The sequence below is a fragment of the Brienomyrus brachyistius genome, unplaced genomic scaffold (assembly GCF_023856365.1).
Source record: "Brienomyrus brachyistius isolate T26 unplaced genomic scaffold, BBRACH_0.4 scaffold51, whole genome shotgun sequence".
Lineage (NCBI taxonomy): Eukaryota > Metazoa > Chordata > Actinopteri > Osteoglossiformes > Mormyridae > Brienomyrus > Brienomyrus brachyistius.
In genome coordinates this window covers 356,131-376,417 of record NW_026042326.1, presented here as the reverse complement: position 1 = coordinate 376,417, position 20,287 = coordinate 356,131, and the positions used below count along the sequence as shown (strand labels likewise).

At 41.2% G+C, this 20,287-nt stretch overlaps 1 protein-coding gene across 1 annotated transcript in view; it reads left to right on the top strand.

Moving 5' to 3' along the window:
- The first annotated feature begins 449 nt into the window (after positions 1-449).
- The window catches only part of LOC125723773 (uncharacterized), a 269,293-nt gene continuing 249,455 nt past the window's right edge, over positions 450-20,287 (top strand). The window contains exons 1-3 of the mRNA XM_049000508.1: positions 450-700; positions 11,798-11,911; positions 17,787-17,900. Of these exons, the coding sequence (XP_048856465.1) occupies positions 11,805-11,911; positions 17,787-17,900 (221 nt within the window). The 5' untranslated portion in view covers positions 450-700; positions 11,798-11,804. The remainder of the gene's footprint in view (positions 701-11,797; positions 11,912-17,786; positions 17,901-20,287) is intronic.

Below are 20,287 nucleotides of genomic sequence, written 5' to 3'. Positions count from 1 at the left end.
GGTGCCCAGGCTGATGGGTCGGCGGTTACGTATCAAAGAAAAATATTTTAACAATATTCGGGTAATTTGGGGGCGTGTCAGTTAAAATTAAATTTAAGCATATAAAGCGAGTAAGGCATAATTTTGTCTCTATTAAGTCGAATATTAGCGTTGTAGTTCATGGGTTGAATTAACCTATAAACACGTTTTTTCGATCTGCGACGGCGTTTTTATTGCATTGATGAAAATGGCATAATAGGCTAATAGATTTTAAGAATAAAATCGTAGTCTCCTGCACCTGCTGCAATAAGTGATAATGGACCACAGACGTAAATGCCATTGTGTGCGACTCAAAATTAATATTAATGTTTAAGCTTACGAAAATCATGATTTTTAGTGCAAAACTGACATTTTATTAAACGATTTGCTTTGAATCTTTTGCTACATTTTCTGACATTAAGAAAAAAAGATTTACTTGAAGGAAGCGGAGCTGGGATCCGTTTATTTTAAGCCCTGCATACAGGAAATTATCAGACAGGAAGCACGAACTGGCAGAGAAATCTATAAAATACAAGCCGACTCATTCAACGACGATTACCATTTAACCCCTGCCTATATGTAAGTGAAAGGGAAAGTGTTTTGCAGTTGGAAACGCCATCTTGTCAAGAAAATTTGGCTACTTACAGATTTTGAATACTACAAGGACATTTTGCAATGCGAGGTAAGATAAACCTAAAGAATGTTCAATGAACGTAAAAGAAAAGTGGATTTCTTTTTTTGAAAAGTGGATTGTGATCATTCACAGCGTAATAAGCAGTGAAATATGACACCTGATTAATTGTGGAGTAAAGGACAGAAACTCAACAATGTACGCAACATTTCCAGTAAGAAACACACGAACTCCATGACAAAACATTACACGTGTATAATACTTACAGTTGCTAACACATAGTCATAAATACACGCATCTATTTACAAGATTGGCTTACTAATGTTGCCTCTCACTATGAAGCTGGGGCGCCAGCAGAATTATCGTTCATGGTACGGACACTGGTGGTGCCAAGGCTGATGGGTCCGTGGTTACGTGTCAAAGAAAATTATATTTTAACAGTAGTCGGGTAATTTGCAGGCATGTCAGTTAAAATTAAATTTAAGCCTATAAAGCGAGTCAGGCATCATTTTATCTCTATTAAGCAGAATAATAACGTTCTAGTTCATGGGCTGAATTAACCTATAAACATGTTTTTTGTCGATCTACGACGGCGATTTAGCGCATTAATGAAAATAACTTAACAGGCTCACAGATTTCAAGAACAAACTCGTAATATTTCGGTTGTAGACTAATGGAAGACCTGGAACACACCGGATGCGTGGCAAATGCGTCACGGACCCGCGCATTTATTCACACCGTCGATGCTGTTATAGCAAGCCCAGTCTTTCTACATTGAGTTTGTATACCTGTGATAATGGCCATTAATAACCGAATGTTTGACTTAATTTCCATTATAGATTTAACTTAAATTTACTTTAGACAGACAAAGAATAAGAAGTGCGTCTTGTAATAACAACAATAATAATAATAATTATTATTATTATTATTATAATAAAGGTAAATGAAAAATGTACAGCAATCTAAGGCTGCCACAAAGACTATTTTTCTGTGGATACATCTATCAACTATTTTGCCAATTGGTTGATTAATCTAAAGGATTGATTTTCCTCCAGAAAGTCAAATAGTCTGTTCAATTGAAATACATTTTATTTATATTTATATATTTTTATTTATATATTTTTTATTCATCAACAAACTGTATGTTATTGCGGAGCTTTCAATAATGGACGCCGGCTTTTTGGCACTATAAGGACATTATTTCAATAAGCAAATTAGTAGTAGGCCTCAAATATAAATGAGTATTAATGCGTATAAATTTGGCGTATCCTTATGCTTATTAAATTCAGTTAGCTGAGCACATCACATGCGAATGTTTTGGTAAACCAATAAGCACTGAAGTCAAGAAATGGATGCAACCAGGGACGGATTATGGGTTGTGTGGGCCCCTGGGCAAAACGTTCGCGAGGGCCCCCCCACCACCAGCACCACTACCACAACCACCACAATTCAAGGGCCCTTGGCAGCCAAATGCCCTCCCTATAGGGTCAGCGGCCCTTGTAGGCAGAGGATCAAAGAATGTAGGCCCTCTAAAATAGACAAACGAAAATACATTGTTGATAAGCGTTGCAAATTGTTTTGGGCTAGGGGCCCCACAGGCCCCCTGCACCCCAACGGCCCCTGGGCAGCGGCCCCGCTGGCCTGGTCCGTAATCCGTCCCTGGACGCAACTCAGCAGCCATAACTTTTAAAAGAGAAGATATTGTGGATAAACAATGCAAAAATATGTTGGTGATGCGGCTCTTCTTTTTGCTGATTAAAGTCCGACACTTTTTTTTTGTAAACATGGTTTTCATTTTTATTTCAGACTATGATTTTTTCCCTTTATTTAGTGTCAGTTTCCCATTCAGTTTGATTCCAACAACCCTGAATACACACTGGCACCCTCCAATTCACGTAGAGTAAGACAAGATTTTAGCCTAAACGATTTCTCAAACACTTGTTCAATGGAGATTCTAAGGTTTCTGGCTTTAATAATCAATATAGCTCATTATTACCTACAAGGACAAAATATATATATAACGCATCGCTAGTTTGAATATTGGTCAATACTGACACGCGAACGTGCCAGTATTCATGGCTTCGTACATCTTTCATGTAATGTGATAAGTGATTTTCATCTGACAAACAGAAAACTGAAGCAAGCAGTAATATTAATAGAATGAAGGGGAAACATTAAAACAACAGTCTTCATGTGCAAATGAAAAACTATATTGTCTAGCCAACAGGAAGCTACCATACGCTGAAATAAACGAAAAATTATATGTATACCTATATGTATTCATTCCATTTTACAAAAATACTCTGTAGACTGATGTTGCTACCTATCTGTTAGCTGTGATTAAGTCAGACCTTACTGATCTCAGTGATGTAGGGGCATTAATGCTGGATGTGCATGAGGGCACTGCCGGTATTGAAACCTGAAATGAAAGGGCCTCTTACTGTAAATGTCTTAAGTATTAAGTACAATGTGCATTAATTCAACCCAAATAATATAAACAATTATCCTTTTATAAGCATACGTTCACTATTAAAAAGATAAGATCAAGGGTTTGATTTGTTCAAAATTTATTATTTTATTAAACAACTTTTCGTCATAAATTTTACTTCTAATAGGGTGGTAGTACCCTAGTGAAATATAAATGTTAAATGTAAAACTTAAATGTTAAATATAAACGCTAAATGTTAAATATAAACGTTTATCTTATAAAACATTCCGTTAACATTATCAAGTAAACAAGTCTGATTATAGTTACAACAAAATTATGTTAATTTTGTAGCATATCAAGAGTAAAGCGGGGACTTATACGTAAATTTACACAAATTTCCTGTATAATAAATCCATATTTAATGTAAAAAACGTATATCCAACTGTACGATTAATGGATTTACCTCCAGACTGTCCAGACTGTTCTTAAAACAGTGGTTGATTAAAACAGAGATGAATATAATTACAACGAGTCGTTACTTTTAGATCAAACCAAGTATAAATACAATGTTTACAGGTATTTTAACTTTAAATCACTTGGATGTCGACTTAAAAAAAGATCTACACTGAAAATATTACCCATGTTCTGCGTGTTCTTAAAAGCTCACGGCCGGGACCAGCGGACCTCGTCAGTTATAGACGATATTCCGTTGCGAGTCCATTATTTTTACTGTAGCACGAATTAGGACATTTGGCAAAAATAAAAAGAAATGTATGTATTGAATATAACATTTGCGTGTAAGTAGCTAAACAGTTTAAACATTCAACATCACTTCTGTATTAGCCAACTCTTCCCTCAACAATTTGAGGCCAAAGGCAGCTTAATTAACAGCTCGATAGATAACTTATGTTAACACTACATACAATAACAATAAGATTAATACCTTTGCCAAGCTGAAGTTACGTCAAATGTTCCAGCGTTCCCCGATCTTAACTCAAAGACACCATCCATCCATCCATCCATCCATCCATTTTCCAAACCGCTTATCCTACTGGGTCGCGGGGGTCTGGAGCCTATCCCGCATCGCAGGGCACACTCACACATGCACACCTACGGGCAATTTAGTAACTCCAATTAGCTTCAGCATGTTTTTGGACTGTGGGGGGAAACCGGAGTACCCAGAGGAAACCCCACGACACATGTAACCCAGGAGACTTGAACCCAGGTCCCAGAAGTGTGAGGCAACAGTGCTAACCACTGCACCACCATGCCACGCCCTTATTGACACCTCCTTTACTCTAATTCCTCAAATTTTATTTATCAAAGACAAGGTTCCAGTTCTCTTCCGAAGTGACAAATATTAACGCTGCCTCCTCACCTGCGTCTCACCGCCTACCGCCTGAAAAGTGAAATCGTTCAAAAAATTTCATGGTTCAAATGTTAAGCATTACTTAAGTGCCTCAGCATCCAATGGTATGTCTAGTTCCCACGTTTTTTTGCAGAACGCGTTGATTGACCGCAGACTCTTTCAGGATTTAACCATTTCTGTCCTGTTGTTTTGTTTCATAATTATTTTCTTTGCAATGTAAACGTAGTTACATTTTTACAAAAGAAACAGAAAGTATGGTCTTTATTTAGAGCATGGTCTTTATTTATTTCACATTTGATTTACTACGAACTACTTGCGGTACATAGTACATAGTATGGTCCAAATCTAATCGTTCATATTAAGATATTATACAATATGAATGCTGCTTATTTCTGTGTGTGTGTGTGTGTGTGTGTGTGTGTGTGTGTGTGTGAAAACAAGTACAGTAATCTGAACAAGCATGGTGTACTCAACTACAGAGAGGAGAAACAGGCAGTGCTCGGCGGCGCTTCCTGCAGTAGCACTTTGTGAAAAACCTACTGGAAAAGTGTGTTTTTTACGGGAACCTAACAGAGAAGGGCATCATTTATCATTTTATTTCACATGCGGTGTTTATTTTGCCTTTGTTGTATCTCTTTGCAAGTAATACGCTCCACCAGTTTGCCTGCTTCAGTTCTGCAGTGGAAAAATATTTCCATATCAATTGAAAATCTCGCCTTTCTCGGGGGGAGAACTACATTTCCCGCTATACCCTGCCAGCGACTAGGAGCCGCGTCACAATAATGCGATGGACGCGTGTCCGGAATAAACACTGAAAATGCGTAAATGCCATATTTGTCACTTGGGTTCATTACATGCGTCCTTGCCTGATTTTAAAGAGTGCAGGGAAAAGAGGTAACTGATTAAGGGTACTTGTCCACATAGCGTGTTACACTCATTGTACGGGTGATCTCTCTACTGAAAGTGGTCAGCAGGTCCCAGTCCAAACTACACTTTTGAGGACTTCGTGTCACTGTCGTATAGCAGTCAGACTTAGACTTGGCAAACTGACTTGGTTCTTTTGCGGCCATTTTGCCATTAAAAATACTATTATATTTGTATTTATACAAATACATAAATAATTTATAAATAAATTATAAGACAGTGGCATAAATGATAGTTGATAAATCATTAATGAAAGATAGTTACATCTAGTATACCAGAAACTAAATAGGATGCTGTTATTTAGAGTTGACTGTTGAGTGAGTGATCAAGACGTTTAACTATGGTAGATAGAAAATCATAAAATATGAAGTTTAATCCGGGGCGGCATGGTGGTGCAGTGGTTAGCACTGTTGCCTCACACCTCTGGGACCCAGGTTCGAGTCTCCGCCTGGGTCACATGTGTGTGGAGTTTGCATGTTCTCCCCATGTCGTCATGGGGTTTCCTCTGGGTACTCCGGTTTCCCCCCACAGTCCAAAAACATGCTGAGGCTAATTGGAGTTAGCAATAATTTCTTCTGTTTTCTAAAAATTTACTAGTCGGATCTAGTTGGATGGCTAAATGAACACCGCTTCAGTTCCCATCCTGGGTTGTTCCCTGCCTCGTGCCCATTGCTTCTGGGATAGGCTCCGGACCCCCCGCGACCCAATAGGATAAGCGGTTTGGAAAATGGATGGATGGATGAAATCCAATAGAAGGGAGTCTTTGGATATTACATGGTAGTTCACAGTTTGTAAAACCACCACTTTGACTGTGCTAAGTAGGTAGAATAAAAGACTTACAAATATGTATTTCAAGTATTATTTACTTTCTGTAATTTGCCACATTTGGTTAATTCTTAATTATGTAACCATAAATTGTTACATAACTGTAATAAAAGTCACCATTTCTGAAATTACAGTAATTGTGGGTGCGTTCAATGATAAAAAATTTTAATTTTGACAGTTTAAACAATACATGATATATACATGAAAACTTAATAAACCATAATACCATAATAATAAACCATAATAACACAAGATATTTGTGAATTAACAAACAAATCTCAGTAAAACTACAGAAGAAAATACTTCCTTTACAGTTAATTGTCAGTCATTTGACAGTATTTAACATGAATTTACATTTTAATCTCTAAAAAAATAACGAAATCTTTGTGAAATTAGGATTAGAGAATGTATTTTAACAGTATTTTTATGTTATAAAAAATAAAAATTCTTTTAAAAAATGGAAATTTTGTGCATATTCCCAGTTACGGTGTTTTTATGTTATTTTACATTTGAAATCAGCTTTGCCATTTCAGAACCTCTGCCAAAACCATACTTGTATTTGCAGTGACCAGTGTTGCCAGATATTAAATGTTGGAAGTATCGTACCAGCAGCTTAAAACTATTGTGTTTTGAGAAAAATTATCGTACATATGCAATTTCCATACTGACATTGCTCAGAAAATCTTCTTCAATAGCACATTATGATTGACTGTACATATTATAGTATATAATGCAACTTTTACTTACAGAACGTTTGTAAAAACCACCTCTGGGCAGAACAGCACCTCTAGCACAATAAACTGGGGTCTTTCTCCCATTCATTTCTGTAGGTCTGATGGCGATGTTGCGTATGCTCATTCTTTGTGTCTTCTGTAACTACAACTCCGCCATGCAAATCCTCACTTAAACCGCTCATCATTGTTTACTTTGTGTGTCACCACGTGTTACATTGTGCGTTGATTGGCTGTAAAGGCATGTGAGACGACTGCACATAAACAAGCCAAGTATGTCTGCAGCCAGATGAAGACAGATCTGTACCTTCTCGTGCTAATGAAATAACTTAGACATAAAATGAAGGGGTAAAATGATCGTACATTATGGGATTTTTGGAATTATTGATCGTACAGAGGGTACAATTATCGTACAAATATGATAATTATCATACGTCTGGCAACACTGGCAGCGACCGTCCAGTGCAGCCATGTATTTTTTGACTTGGCCACTAGCACACCTCATACAGTACAGCTAGTCAATCTGTCACTGACCTTTTAAACCAATATATTTAATTATTTAATTGAGCTGTTGGTGAAATTTAACAAAATCATTGAACGGCTGAGGTGCCCCTGAGGAAAAGTTTGGGAACTGAAGCGGTGTTCATTTAGCCATCCAACTAGATCCGACTAGTAAATTTTTAGAAAACAGAAGAAATTATTGCTAGTTACTCTTAATTTGCACATGTTCTAATGTTAAATTGTGTTTTTTGTTCTAAGCCAAAGTACACTTGTGTTTTAAGACAATGCGTGAGGGATATAGGGTTTTCAATAGAACAAACAGGCACACTTAGGTTCGCTTCTAAAAACACTTTATTACATGTAATACAAAAAAACCTTGCATTAAAATTGTCATGACCTGCTCGTCGGCTCCTCGTGTGTGCCACGCCCCCTGCTTACCCACGTGTGTTTCCCGGATCGTACCCAGCTGTGTCCCTTTACTTTCAATCAGTCCTGTGTATTTAAGTCCTGGTCTCCCCAGTTTTCCTTGTCAGTCATTGATGTTAGTCTTCGTCCGATGTTCCCTGCTCCCCGAAGCACTATTAAACCCCAGTTTCCCCCGTACCTTGGCTACTTTGCCTGCTTTTTACTTGTCTGCCTGTCCGTGTGCCTACACGCCGTCATCGGAGCGTGACAAAAATCAATACCAAAATATTGGATCAAAGGCAATGCAGAATAATTCCATATCACAAGTGATATCCAATGGTATTATAAATCATAAACAATAATCAAACTGCCAATATAACTGATTATATGTATATATAAAAAGTGACAATAAAACATCCATACATAGAAAGTACCAATTAATATTATTGTTATTGTGATTCTCATAAAATGATAATTAATCCCAATAATGATTTAAATAATGATTTAATAATCAGTATACAGACATTGCAAAGCTATTCATACTCGGACGTGCCATCATCATTCACCTTCACTCTTAGACTGGGGAGCCCGTTTCAGTCTTGGCAAGAGATCAATACGTGAGTCCCGAGAAAGTCCTGGGCGATGCACGCTCTGTCCCACGGCTGAGCTCCAACCAACACTAAGATCTCCCCTTTCCTTTATACTAATTTTTGGGCTGGCCAGGCTCACCCCTCCCCTCAGGCAAGGCATTCTCAAATTTCCAGTCTTGTCCAGGTAATGCGGCTTGCGGTTAAAATTAAAAATACAAAAACAAGTTCCCATAATCAACACGTTCCCCTTTTCTCTAGATAAGATCAGTATCCCACACACCAACTGCTAGATTTGATTCCAATCAAAAGTAATTAGACAAGTATCCTTGATCAACTTTTTCATGAGAATAAAATAAGCGGCCCACACACTAATCGATTTTGTATAAAACACATGTTGGACCACCCTTTCTTCCCAGGAAACCCCCTAAAAAAACAAAGTAAGCATCCTTGAACGGGGTTAGCATCTCAGTTAATCAGAAATAACAAGACAAGTGTCCTTGAACAGAGCAAGTATCCCAAGACAAGAGTTCTTGGGACAAGATAAGCTGATTCTTCTCATGAGAAACAATTTATACTGTACAATTCAACCTTGACACAACAATATTATGACTGAATCATGGACGATATGGGCGCTGTATCTGAATTTCAGGATGATTAGTCCACACATGGTCAGAATCGATCCACACCTCAATCACCTCATATGTATGTCTACTAGGTGGAGTTGGAAGTACTCCACCAAATCGTGAGTAGTGAAGCCGGACAATTACTACCTCTCAAATCATCATAGTGACAGGGGGACATTCAACATATTTCTTTAATTCTATGCTACTGGGACGACGTGGCCAGTTACGGGGCTACCTGTGAGTTCATCTTAATACAACTTGCTACCCAGATAAACAGCTTTAAACATTTCTTTGGACTGCCTAAGACTTTTGCACAGTACTGTGTGTGTATGTATACATACATATATATAAAAAAAATAAAAAATTCCCCACTCGCCCTCCTGTGGGCGGTCTTTGTCCTTCAAGCTCGGGTCCTCTACCAGAGGCCTGGGAGCTTGAGGGTCCTGCGCAGTATCTTAGCTGTTCCTAGGATTGCGCTCTTCTGGACAGAGATCTCAGATGTCATTCCTGGAATCTGTTGGAGCCACTCTCCCAGTTTGGGCGTTACTGCCCCGAGTGTTCCAATTACCACTGGGACCACTGTTACCTTCACCTTCCACATCTTTTCTAGCTCTTCTCTCAGCCCTTGGTATTTCTCGAGCTTCTCATGTTCCTTCTTCCTGATGTTACCATCGCTTGGGATTGCTACGTCTATCACTACGGCCTTCTTCCTCTGCTTGTCCACCACTACTATGTCCGGTTGGTTAGCCATTACCAGTTTGTCAGTCTGTATCTGGAAGTCCCACAGGATCTTAGCCTTATCATTCTCAGCCACCTTTGGAGGTGTCTCCCATCTTGACCCTGGGACTTCCAGCCCATACTCCCCGCAGATGTTCCTGTACACTATGCCAGCCACTTGGTTATGGCGTTCCATGTACGCCTTGCCTGCTAGCATCTTGCACCCTGCTGTTATGTGCTGGATCGTCTCGGGGGCATCTTTGCACAGCCTGCACCTGGGGTCTTGCCTGGTGTGGTAGACCCCAGCCTCTATTGATCTTGTACTTAGAGCTTGTTCCTGTGCTGCCATGATTAATGCCTCTGTGCTGTCTTTCAGTCCAGCTTTGTCCAGCCACTGGTAGGATTTTTCAATGTCAGCCACTTCCTCTATCTGCCGGTGGTACATGCCGTGCAGGGGTTTATCTTTCCATGATGGTTCCTGTTCTTGCTCCTCTTCCTTCTTGGGTTTCTGTTGCCTGAGGTATTCACTGAGCACGTCATCAGTCGGGGCCATCTTCCTGATGTAATCATGGATCTTTGATGTTTCATCCTGGATAGTGGCTTTGACGCTCACTAGTCCTCTGCCTCCTTCTTTCCGCTTAGTGTATAGTCTCAGTGTGCTGGATTTGGGGTGAAACCCGCCATGCATTGTGAGGAGCTTCCTTGTCTTGATGTCAGTGGCTTCCATCTCCTCCTTTGGCCAGCTTACAACGCCAGCGGGGTATCTGATGACTGGTAGGGCGTAGGTATTGATTGCCCGGATCTTGTTCCTCCCATTCAGCTGACTTCTCAGGACTTGCCTTACTCGTTGCAGGTATTTGGTTGTTGCTGCTTTCCTTGTGGCCTCTTCATGGTTCCCGTTTGCCTGCGGGATTCCAAGGTACTTGTAGCTATCCTCAATGTCTGCTATGTTGCCCTCTGGCAGTACGATCCCCTCGGTTCTGACTACTTTCCCCCTCTTTGTTACCATTCGACTACACTTATCCAGCCCGAATGACATTCTGATGTCATTGCTGTAGATCCTGGTGGTGTGGATCAGTGAATCGATGTCTCGTTCACTCTTGGCATACAGCTTGATGTCATCCATGTAGAGGAGGTGGCTGATGTTCGCCTCATTCCGTAGTCGGTATCCGTAGCCAGTCTTGTTGATGATCTGGCTGAGAGGGTTAAGGCCTATGCAGAACAGCAGCGGGGACAGGGCATCTCCTTGGTAAATCCCGCACTTAATGGTAACCTGTGCTATTGGCTTGAAGTTGGCCTCTAGAGTTGTTTTCCACAGCCCCATTGAATTCCTGATGAAGGCTCTTAGAGTCCTGTTGATCTTGTACAGTTCCAAGCATTCTAGGATCCATGTGTGAGGCATTGAGTCATAGGCTTTCTTGTAATCAATCCAGGCGGTGCTCAGGTTGGTATGTCTGGTCTTGCAGTCTTGAGTGACTGCTCTATCTACCAGTAGCTGGTGTTTTGCTCCTCTGGTATCTCTACCAATTCCTTTCTGGGTCCCGCTCATGTATTGATCCATGTGCCTATTCATCTTAGCCGCTATGATGCCTGATAGGAGCTTCCATGTTGTGCAGAGGCAGGTTATTGGCCGGTAGTTGGATGGGACCGGTCCCTTCTGGGGGTCCCAAATCTATATATATATATATATATATAGAATATTTTAAAACTAGAAGAGAACAATGAAGCATATAACACTTATCACAATCACAAAAACTATGACTGTGTGAAGTTAAATAAAGCAAAACAAAAGAATTTCAAGCCTAAATACATAATAGGGATCCTGCAGCCAATATTGCTAGGCCATCTGTATGAAGTTGGCCCCCCCATATGTTTCAGATTTTATCCAAAGTGGTCTCAATCAATTGTGCTGCGCTTGTGCCGGTTTGTGTCATTGAAGTTTTTGGTTGTGCTGTTTTAGTTGCTGAGTTATAGATATTTATTTACATGGTCGTATGACAGCAGTTAGCCCCCCATTTCCTGTTGTTCTCCACAGTATCCTGATGGAGAAAGCAGACTCACCTGAATCCAGCATTCTTTCTATGAAGAATGACAGGTCAAAGGACAACCCACCTGCGCTCAGAGATGGAAGTTTTCCAAAAGATCAAAGGTAAATATGCAGTTAAACAACCACTGATTAGAACATTCAGACTCTCAGTCAAAAGGCATACAAGCATATGCAATAAATAAGTAGTCTATTTTCACTATTTTAATTTAATTTGTGAAGTATGTATGATTCTGTCATTGAAACAAGTCAATGTGGTAATTATGAATCTGTGAACTATGTAACATATATTTCAGTTAATCTCACACATTTTTCTCATGTTAAATTAAACCAGACAGAGGTGGAAAGTTCAGGTCCAGAAAGTACAAATCCAGACCAAGGAGTTGTTTCAACTAACAAAAAGAAAAAAAATTACTTTGAATGAACTCAGTTGAACCATGGACAGTGGTATCACACAACTAGAATCATTATTTTGAAAATTAAACATTCTTTATAATATGATGCATTCACTTTGTTTTCTGAGAACAGAACATAGTTGAATTAATCTCACTAAATGTTGTCATGTCTAATTAAATCAACTGAATTGGGTTTTAGACTGCATAACATTATTATATGAGGACTGAGAGTTCGGGCGGCATGGTGGTGCAGTGGTTAGCACTGTCGCCTCACACCTCTGGGACCCGGGTTCGAGTCTCCGCCTGGGTCACATGTGTGCGGAGTTTGCATGTTCTCCCCGTGTCGTCGTGGGGTTTCCTCCGGGTACTCCGGTTTCCCCCCACAGTCCAAAAACATGCTGAGGCTAATTGGAGTTGCTGAATTGCCCGTAGGTGTGAATGGTGTGTGAGTGTGCCCTGCGATGGGCTGGCCCCCCATCCTGGGTTGTTCCCTGCCTCGTGCCCATTGATTCCGGGATAGGCTCCGGACCCCCCGCGACCCAATAGGATAAGCGGTTTGGAAAATGGATGGATGGACTGAGAGTTCCCCTAGTGGCTATAGGAGTGCATTTTCTCTAGGGCCGATATAATGAGTGGAGGGTTCGTTGCTTTTAGACCACAACGGGGCATAGAAGAACAAATCAAATAATTTTGCTCATTTAATGATCAGATTTTTACTGAAATTAGCCCCACTCTGAATCTCTGAGACACCACACCCTGAATGCTTCCTCCACACCCAAAACCCACCAAGGTTTATTTATATAGCTGCAGTCAACATAAAAATTTTGCATATCTGGGGGGTATTTTTCAAACGTGGATTACTCGTTTAGCCGGATGTAATTGTTGACGAGTTGGCATGATACTGGATATGTCGGTTTTTCGAAACTCTTGCTAGATGTGTTGTCATAGCTGCACATCCAAATGCTCGGAGCAGGTTCGTTCTACAGTATGTAAACAAGGATTAGCTCACACACTTAATCAGGTCCGTGCATGGAAATCCGTTTAGTCATGGCCTCGCCATTCATGGGTGAGCGACCAATTGAATTGGTACACAAATAATAAGAAGGGAATTTCAAATTGATAGGGTTTCGCATGATCGGCAAGATCCTTTATTGTTGCCGAATGATATTCTTTTCAAAAGATACCGCTTCCACAGAAATTGAATATTATATCTCAAAGATTTATTAGCTCTGTATAGTAGAAGAACAACTTGGCGAAGTCGGGCTCTCACAGCCGCAAGGACAATGTGCATTGCGTTGAGATATTTTGCAAGCGCCACTTTTTTGTATGCTGTAGGCGATGCAAAAAATATCAGAGTACGGTTTTCCAGGCAATTCACAATTTGCGAGTGCTGGCAATTAAAGACACGTTTTATGCAACTGCAGGTAATGTATACGCAATAAAATTACAGTTCTACAAAGAATTTAAAAATCACACTAATATTCTCATTACCCAGAATTTTCAGTGGTTTTGTCTGCCTTCTTCTTATCAGCTTCAAAAGGAATGTTTCATAAATATTAATGATTTCCTTCATTTCATATACATAAAGTTAACAAAATCATACATACTTATATATGTATGAATGAAATGTCGTGTTTACCAGTTTGAAGTATATTTTTGTACTTCACTTTAACTTGTTCCCATGTCCTGCATGATTGTGCTTGTATTTGATCTGTAATTATGACAATAAGATTATAATGAAACATTGGAAACGTAATACTAAATTCAAGTGACAAATACAATAACTAAAAACTACTTACACATTTAATTTGTCGGACACTTTTTGCCAGCCGTCTTTTCTGGTTTGGGCCGCTTTTGATGTGTTTCCTTTAGTACATATTAAATCTTTGAATTCATCATACCCCTCTAATAAAAGGTCCAGCTCAGACTGAGTGAAAAATTGTGGCCTGTTTTTTGACGTTTTGTGGAAGCCAATGAGAGACTTACTGTTTACTGGTTATACTGTTACTTAATGATATTTGTATTAGGTGCCCCCTAGTGGCCGCTTAAAAATTTGCAGCCAGTTTGGTATATTGTAATGTTACCTCTTGCTGGTTATTTGTGATCACATGGGTAAAGTTATAGTTCAGACAGGACATTTTGTTGGAAGTTTTCGCTCAGTAAGGTACACTATCTGATCCTTTGCATACACCTGTGTTGAGAGTTTGGAGAAGCTTTGTTTGTAGGTTATATTCATATGTCTTTTGTTAAGGATTAATGTATATTTGTGATATTGTTTTATATTTGAGGAAATGTATGGATGATTATCCTAACCTTATTTGATATGTAGCATTAAGCGACTGTTACACTATTAAGAGTTTATTTGACATTGAGGTAATTTGTGTATTTACAGTTTCTTAGGAAAAACACAACAGAAAACTTTGATGTAGACTAACAAGTAAAACAACCCTCAACGTTGCTTCAATGTCTAAGTCATTTTTAATGTCTAAGTCATTTAATTTAATCCTTAAAGTGGCCAGCATAACTGTTTAGCTATCTGCCACTTAATGTAGGCCACAAAAGCAGGGCACAGAATACTTGCCCTATTCCACACCCTAACGGTGGTATCATATCAAAGTGAGGATTATGTCCTGCTATGCAAAAATACATTCAGCACCAGAGGAGTTGGGCAGTTCCAGGATTAACACAGCAAAGGGCATCACGACTATCCTAAAATCTTTGTGTACATAATGCCGCCAAGTCAAATCAAGTAATCAAAACAGCCTCACATCAACCCATACACCACCCCAAGGGGATATTTCTAAATAATCTTAGTCATTCATTTTTGATTATAAATGTTGAACATCCTGTTGGGTCAGCATTTGGCATTCTTTTAGACTTGGTACTCAAATACTGGTGGTGCAGCGAAGGAGATTGATCACATCCTCGTGGACAGATGCTGGAGGCTCCTAGACAGAAGTGCCTAGTTTTTGAATTCTGACTATAGACTTGTTGTTGCTACTCTGAAGATTGAGCTTAGATCCAAATGCTACCACCTGTTAGGAGAATGAGGCTGGACTGTTTCTGATGAGTTTACACACAATTTGTGTGAGGAACTTGCAGACTTGGGTGTGACTGCTGACTCTAATGTGATATGGGAGACCTTCTGTGATAAGACCCTGAAGGTTGCTGAGGGCTGTGTTGGTGTTGCCAGTGTTCTCAGAAGGAGGTGTATCATCTTGCAGGGCACCCTGGATATTATCGAGCAGAGCTGCAGCGCACAACTTATTCGCAACTGTGGTCTGTACTGGGAACTGAGAAGGACGGTTGTGAGGGCTCCTAAGGCAGATAAAGAGGCATTTGTTAGATGAATCTGGGAGCAGGTGACACACCATCTGTGGTCTAGTGATCTACATCCTGTTTACAGATGAATCGAAGCTTTACATACATCTGAATCTGTTCCTCAGGGACTTCTAGAGTAGGTTGGGTGATGGGACACTCCTTACGGATGACATTGCAGTTATTACCTGCTGGGCTGGCTACTTTGAGCAGTTGTTTAAAGCTGACCCTCCAGCTAGGATGTTGGACATCTCTGGGTCTACGTCTGCGACTTTCAAAGCTGATCCTCTGATCAGCAGTGAACCATCCAATCTCACTGAGATTGCATGGGTAGTGAATAAGTGGGGGTCTGGGAAGGCTGCAGGGATCTGTGGTATCCGGGGTGAACTTCTCCAGGCTGGTGGTAAGGCTGTCCTCCTGGAATTGCAGGCAATCTTTGCTTCCATTTGGGAGTCAGGCATCATCCCAACTGACTGGAAAACAGGACTTGCAGTCCCTATCTGGAAAGGGAAAGGTGATCGCCTGGATTGCAGCAACTATAGGGGAATAATTGCTCTCAGTGCCGGGTAAGGTCCTTGCTAGGGTCATCCTTAACAGGATCCATTATCCTGCCTGTCAGCGACCGGAGCAGTCTGTTTTTATGGCTAAGAAGTCTACCATCGACCATATCCTTGCATTGAGGGTTCTCATTGAGTGCAAGCTCGAATAGCGGTAGAGATTATTTGCAGCCTTTATCTATTTTTGTAAAGCGCTTTATTTAGTTGATCGAGTTGCCCTGTGGGACACTCTGAGATTTCATGGGAGTGGAGGGAGATCCTCTGCATTCTTTCCAGTTGAGGGAACTAGGGTTCGACAGGGGTGTGTTCTTGCTCCTACACTTTTCAATGCTTGTATGGTTTGGGTGTTGGGCAGGGTCGTGGGATCTAGCGGCTGCGGGGTATCCATTGGTGAAGAAAGATTTATGGATCTTGACTTTGCCAACAGTGCTGTGATCTTAGTGTAGTCAATGTAGGCTCTGATTGGGGCTCTTGAGAGACTGAGCGACGAGTCTGAGTGTCTGGTATTGCAGGTGTCCTGGATAAAGACCAAGATCTAGGCATTTAATGGCTTCTTAGGCACAGCCATCAGTAGTGTGTCTGTCTGCAGGGAGAATGTCGACCTTGTTGAGATGTTTACTTACCTCATCAGTGACATTCATGTCTCTGGTGACTATTTCTATGAAGTCAGCAGATAGATTGGAAGAGCATGGAGAGTAATGAGGTTGCTGGAAAGGGGTCTGTGGCGTTCCCGATATCTTTGCTAGAGGATGAAGGTCCAAGTCTTTAAAGTCCTGGTGCTCCCTGAGTTACTGTGTGGCTGTGAGACATGGATGCTATCCAGTGAACTGAGATGAAGACTGGACTCCTTCAGTACTGTGTCTCTTCGGAGAATCCTTGAGTACTGCTGGTTTGACTTTGTGTTAAATAATCGGTTGCTAGAGGAGTCCTGAATGAGGCACATTGCCTGCATTGTGAAGGAACGTTAGTTACAGCACTATGGCCATGAAGCGCGTTTCCCTGAGGGTGATCTGGCTTGCAGGACACTCATTGCTGAGGACCCAAGTGGCTGAACCAGGCCAAGGGGGCATGCAGGTAACACCTGGCTGTGGCAGATATATGGCCATTTCCGGAAGGTATATCTGCCTGGTGGATCGCCAACTGAGATCCTGAGGAGTTTCGCTTTGTTGTGGGTGCGGCAACGGGCTGCATCAGTGCATGCTCCGCAACCTGACTTGACCTAACCTTCTTCCTTGCTTTATGGGACTTCAGTCCTGCTTCAATGAGCCTGTTACGAACTGCCCTAGCCCTGCACTTCACGTTTCCCATTCCTGTTGCTGTTCACAGTATCCTAGTGAAAAGAGCAGACTCACCTACACCCAGCAATATTTCTATGAAGAGTGACAGGTCAACGGATAATGGATACAGTGTTCATAAACTATAAATGTAGTGTTGGCTGATAAAAGAATGAAAAGTAAAGTTGAACAAGTGTCATTTATGTCAGCAAGTTAAACATAACACACTAATGATACGCATAGTTAATGTAAAACGTACAATAATATCTACCATTTTGGTTTTCTTTTCTACTCATACCCTCCTTACTTTTTACAGCAGTGCCACCTGGCAGTACAAAGTAGGAATTATATAGAGATGACCAGACACAACAGTTCCTATATGTACAATAAGAGGATGTGATTAACAGGAAGGCTTGCTTTCTGTTGCTGTTCACAGTGTCCTGATGAAAAGAGCAGACTCACCTGCACCCAGCAGTATTTCTATGAAGAGTGACAGGTCAAAGGACAAACCACCTCAGTTCAGAGAGGGAAGTTTTCAGACGGATCAAAGGTAAACGTGCATTTAAACAATCACTGATTAAAACAGTCAGACTCTCAGTCAAAAGGCATATAGGCACAAACAAGCTATTAGGAAAATTTTGCAAAACCCATTGTGTTTTAGATTTTAAACAGAAGTTTTGATGATGATGATGATGATGATGATGATGAGAACCCTTTATTGCTGTTGCAATACACTATGTCACTAGTCACAAGTACCAGCGAAAAACTGGCCATCAACCGACCATACATATACACAAACATCACAGTAGGGGGTAGACCGGTCGGGAGACAGGGGCAGAGAGAAGAAAAGAAACAGAATAACATGAGGAGAGAGGAGGAGAATAAAAAAACAGCCCCCAGACTGTACTCCAGTGGGGAGTACATTGTAGGAACCAAAAAAAACACCTCAGCAACATAAGCACATGGTCACTACACCTTACAACATAAAAATGACACGACTTGCAACGGGTGGGGGAAATGGGGAGGTGGAGGTAGTCCAGCATAGACAACAGCAATCCGGTCCTGCAGCCATGGAGGCGCTGGTCACAGACCCGCCTGTTCACGCTGGGGGTATGAAGCGGCGAAGGCGTGGGATAGGGGGAGGGTGCGGTGAGTCCTTGGGATTCGGGGAGAGGAATGCAAGAGAGTCTCACTGCCTTGTTCTTCTGGGGGAGTTGTTAGTTCAGCAGCGGCCTTGGCCGAGGCCAGTGGTGATTGGGGGGAGCCAAAACCTGATAGGCTAGGGTTGTTTGGGTTTCTGGGCGAGAAGCTATAATTTCCAGCTCCCCTAATGTCCACGCTGGTCTCCACCATCCAATAATTTTTGTAAAGCCGTAAGCTTCTCCATGATGTTATCCAGTTTGCGATCCATGGTCGCATTGATGTTATCCAGTTTGCGATCAATTGTCACAGTCTGAGTGCTAACAGCTCTGCTCACTCCATCAATCATTCCGGCCAGCCTAGTGGGGTTGTCTAAATAGCCTAACTGTGGCATCACTTTGCCTGCCATGTGATTTGAAGCTTCAATATTCTAATCACAGACCCATAGTCCTAACCTTCAAGCCACACATCACTCTCATTGTGAACAAAGATTTATGGTAAAATGATCAGTATAACACTACAAGTTATGTCTGTTTGGGTCTTGAGTTAGGCCAGAACATAAAAGCAGAAATACATTCTACTTATAGGTACCTCAGTGGGCACTGGGCAACACTGTTACTTCTACTCTTTGGAGTTGGAGATTTGAATCTTATTTCAGTTCTGTCTGTATGGAGTTTGCTTTTTCCTCCTGTGTTGTACAGGTTTCCTCCCACAGCCTTAGACATACAGTTAAGCTGACTAGCATCTCTAAATTGCCAATATTGTGTGTGTGACCTATGATAGACAGGCATCCCATCCAGGGTGTTCCCCTGCCATATGTTTATGGGAATGGATGGCTTGGTTCTCAGCTGCCATACAGATAACATGTAATCATGTGGAAAAATCTTTAGGGCGATTAATTCTACACAGTAAGGAATCCGTTCATACTAGACCAGCCAATGGACATTGTGGTGCCAGATATTGGCCTCACCTCCAGACAGGTCATCCCTCCTATCTGCTATGGCCACATACAGTAAAGGGGTAGAGAGCGGGAAAAAACACAACAGGAGAATAAAAATTAAAGAAAAACATTAAGTTCATAATGATACTAATAATTTGAACTTGCATATAGGTGTGGCGTTTCTAGGGGAGGAAGCAGCGAGGGATACGGAAATGGACAACCCGACTACGCCACTCTGGGAATTTCAGCCAGAGAATTAAAATACAGGAGTTGGCAACCCACTCCAAAAGGACACAGATTCGTAATCACTACCGGGGAGACGTGAAGACCATGAACACTCCCTTTATTAGGCTGCTGTGTAGTTCGCACTCAAAAAAAAAAAAATCATGTTAAAACACTCCAATCGCACGAAACAAAAAACCCAAACCTGGCAGCTGTTACCATGGGGAGGGGAATGGGAGGTGAACCGTCACAAAGTACTCCAAGGGGTCACCGCCTCACATGGCGCAAGTACATCCACCCAAGGGGTGGGCTAAAAAGGCAAAGCGACCACGCAGCGCTGTATCGCCCCGACCTGCCACCCAAAACAGATCTTCACCACCCAGCACCAAACTTCCCCAACGGCGCCCCACAGTTTACATCCAACAAACTAACATTAATACTTAAAACCAATTAAACACAAACAAAACATAAAACATCCGGGAAAAACAGCAGCAATTGTAGTGGCTTAGTATCCTGCCGGTTGTCTGGCTCACGTCGGCCCAGGAACACTCCAAGTCGCGATCCACCACAAATACAAACACATTATTAGGCATGCCCCTACTACCCAAACATTATTAGTAAAAGGAGACGAGACA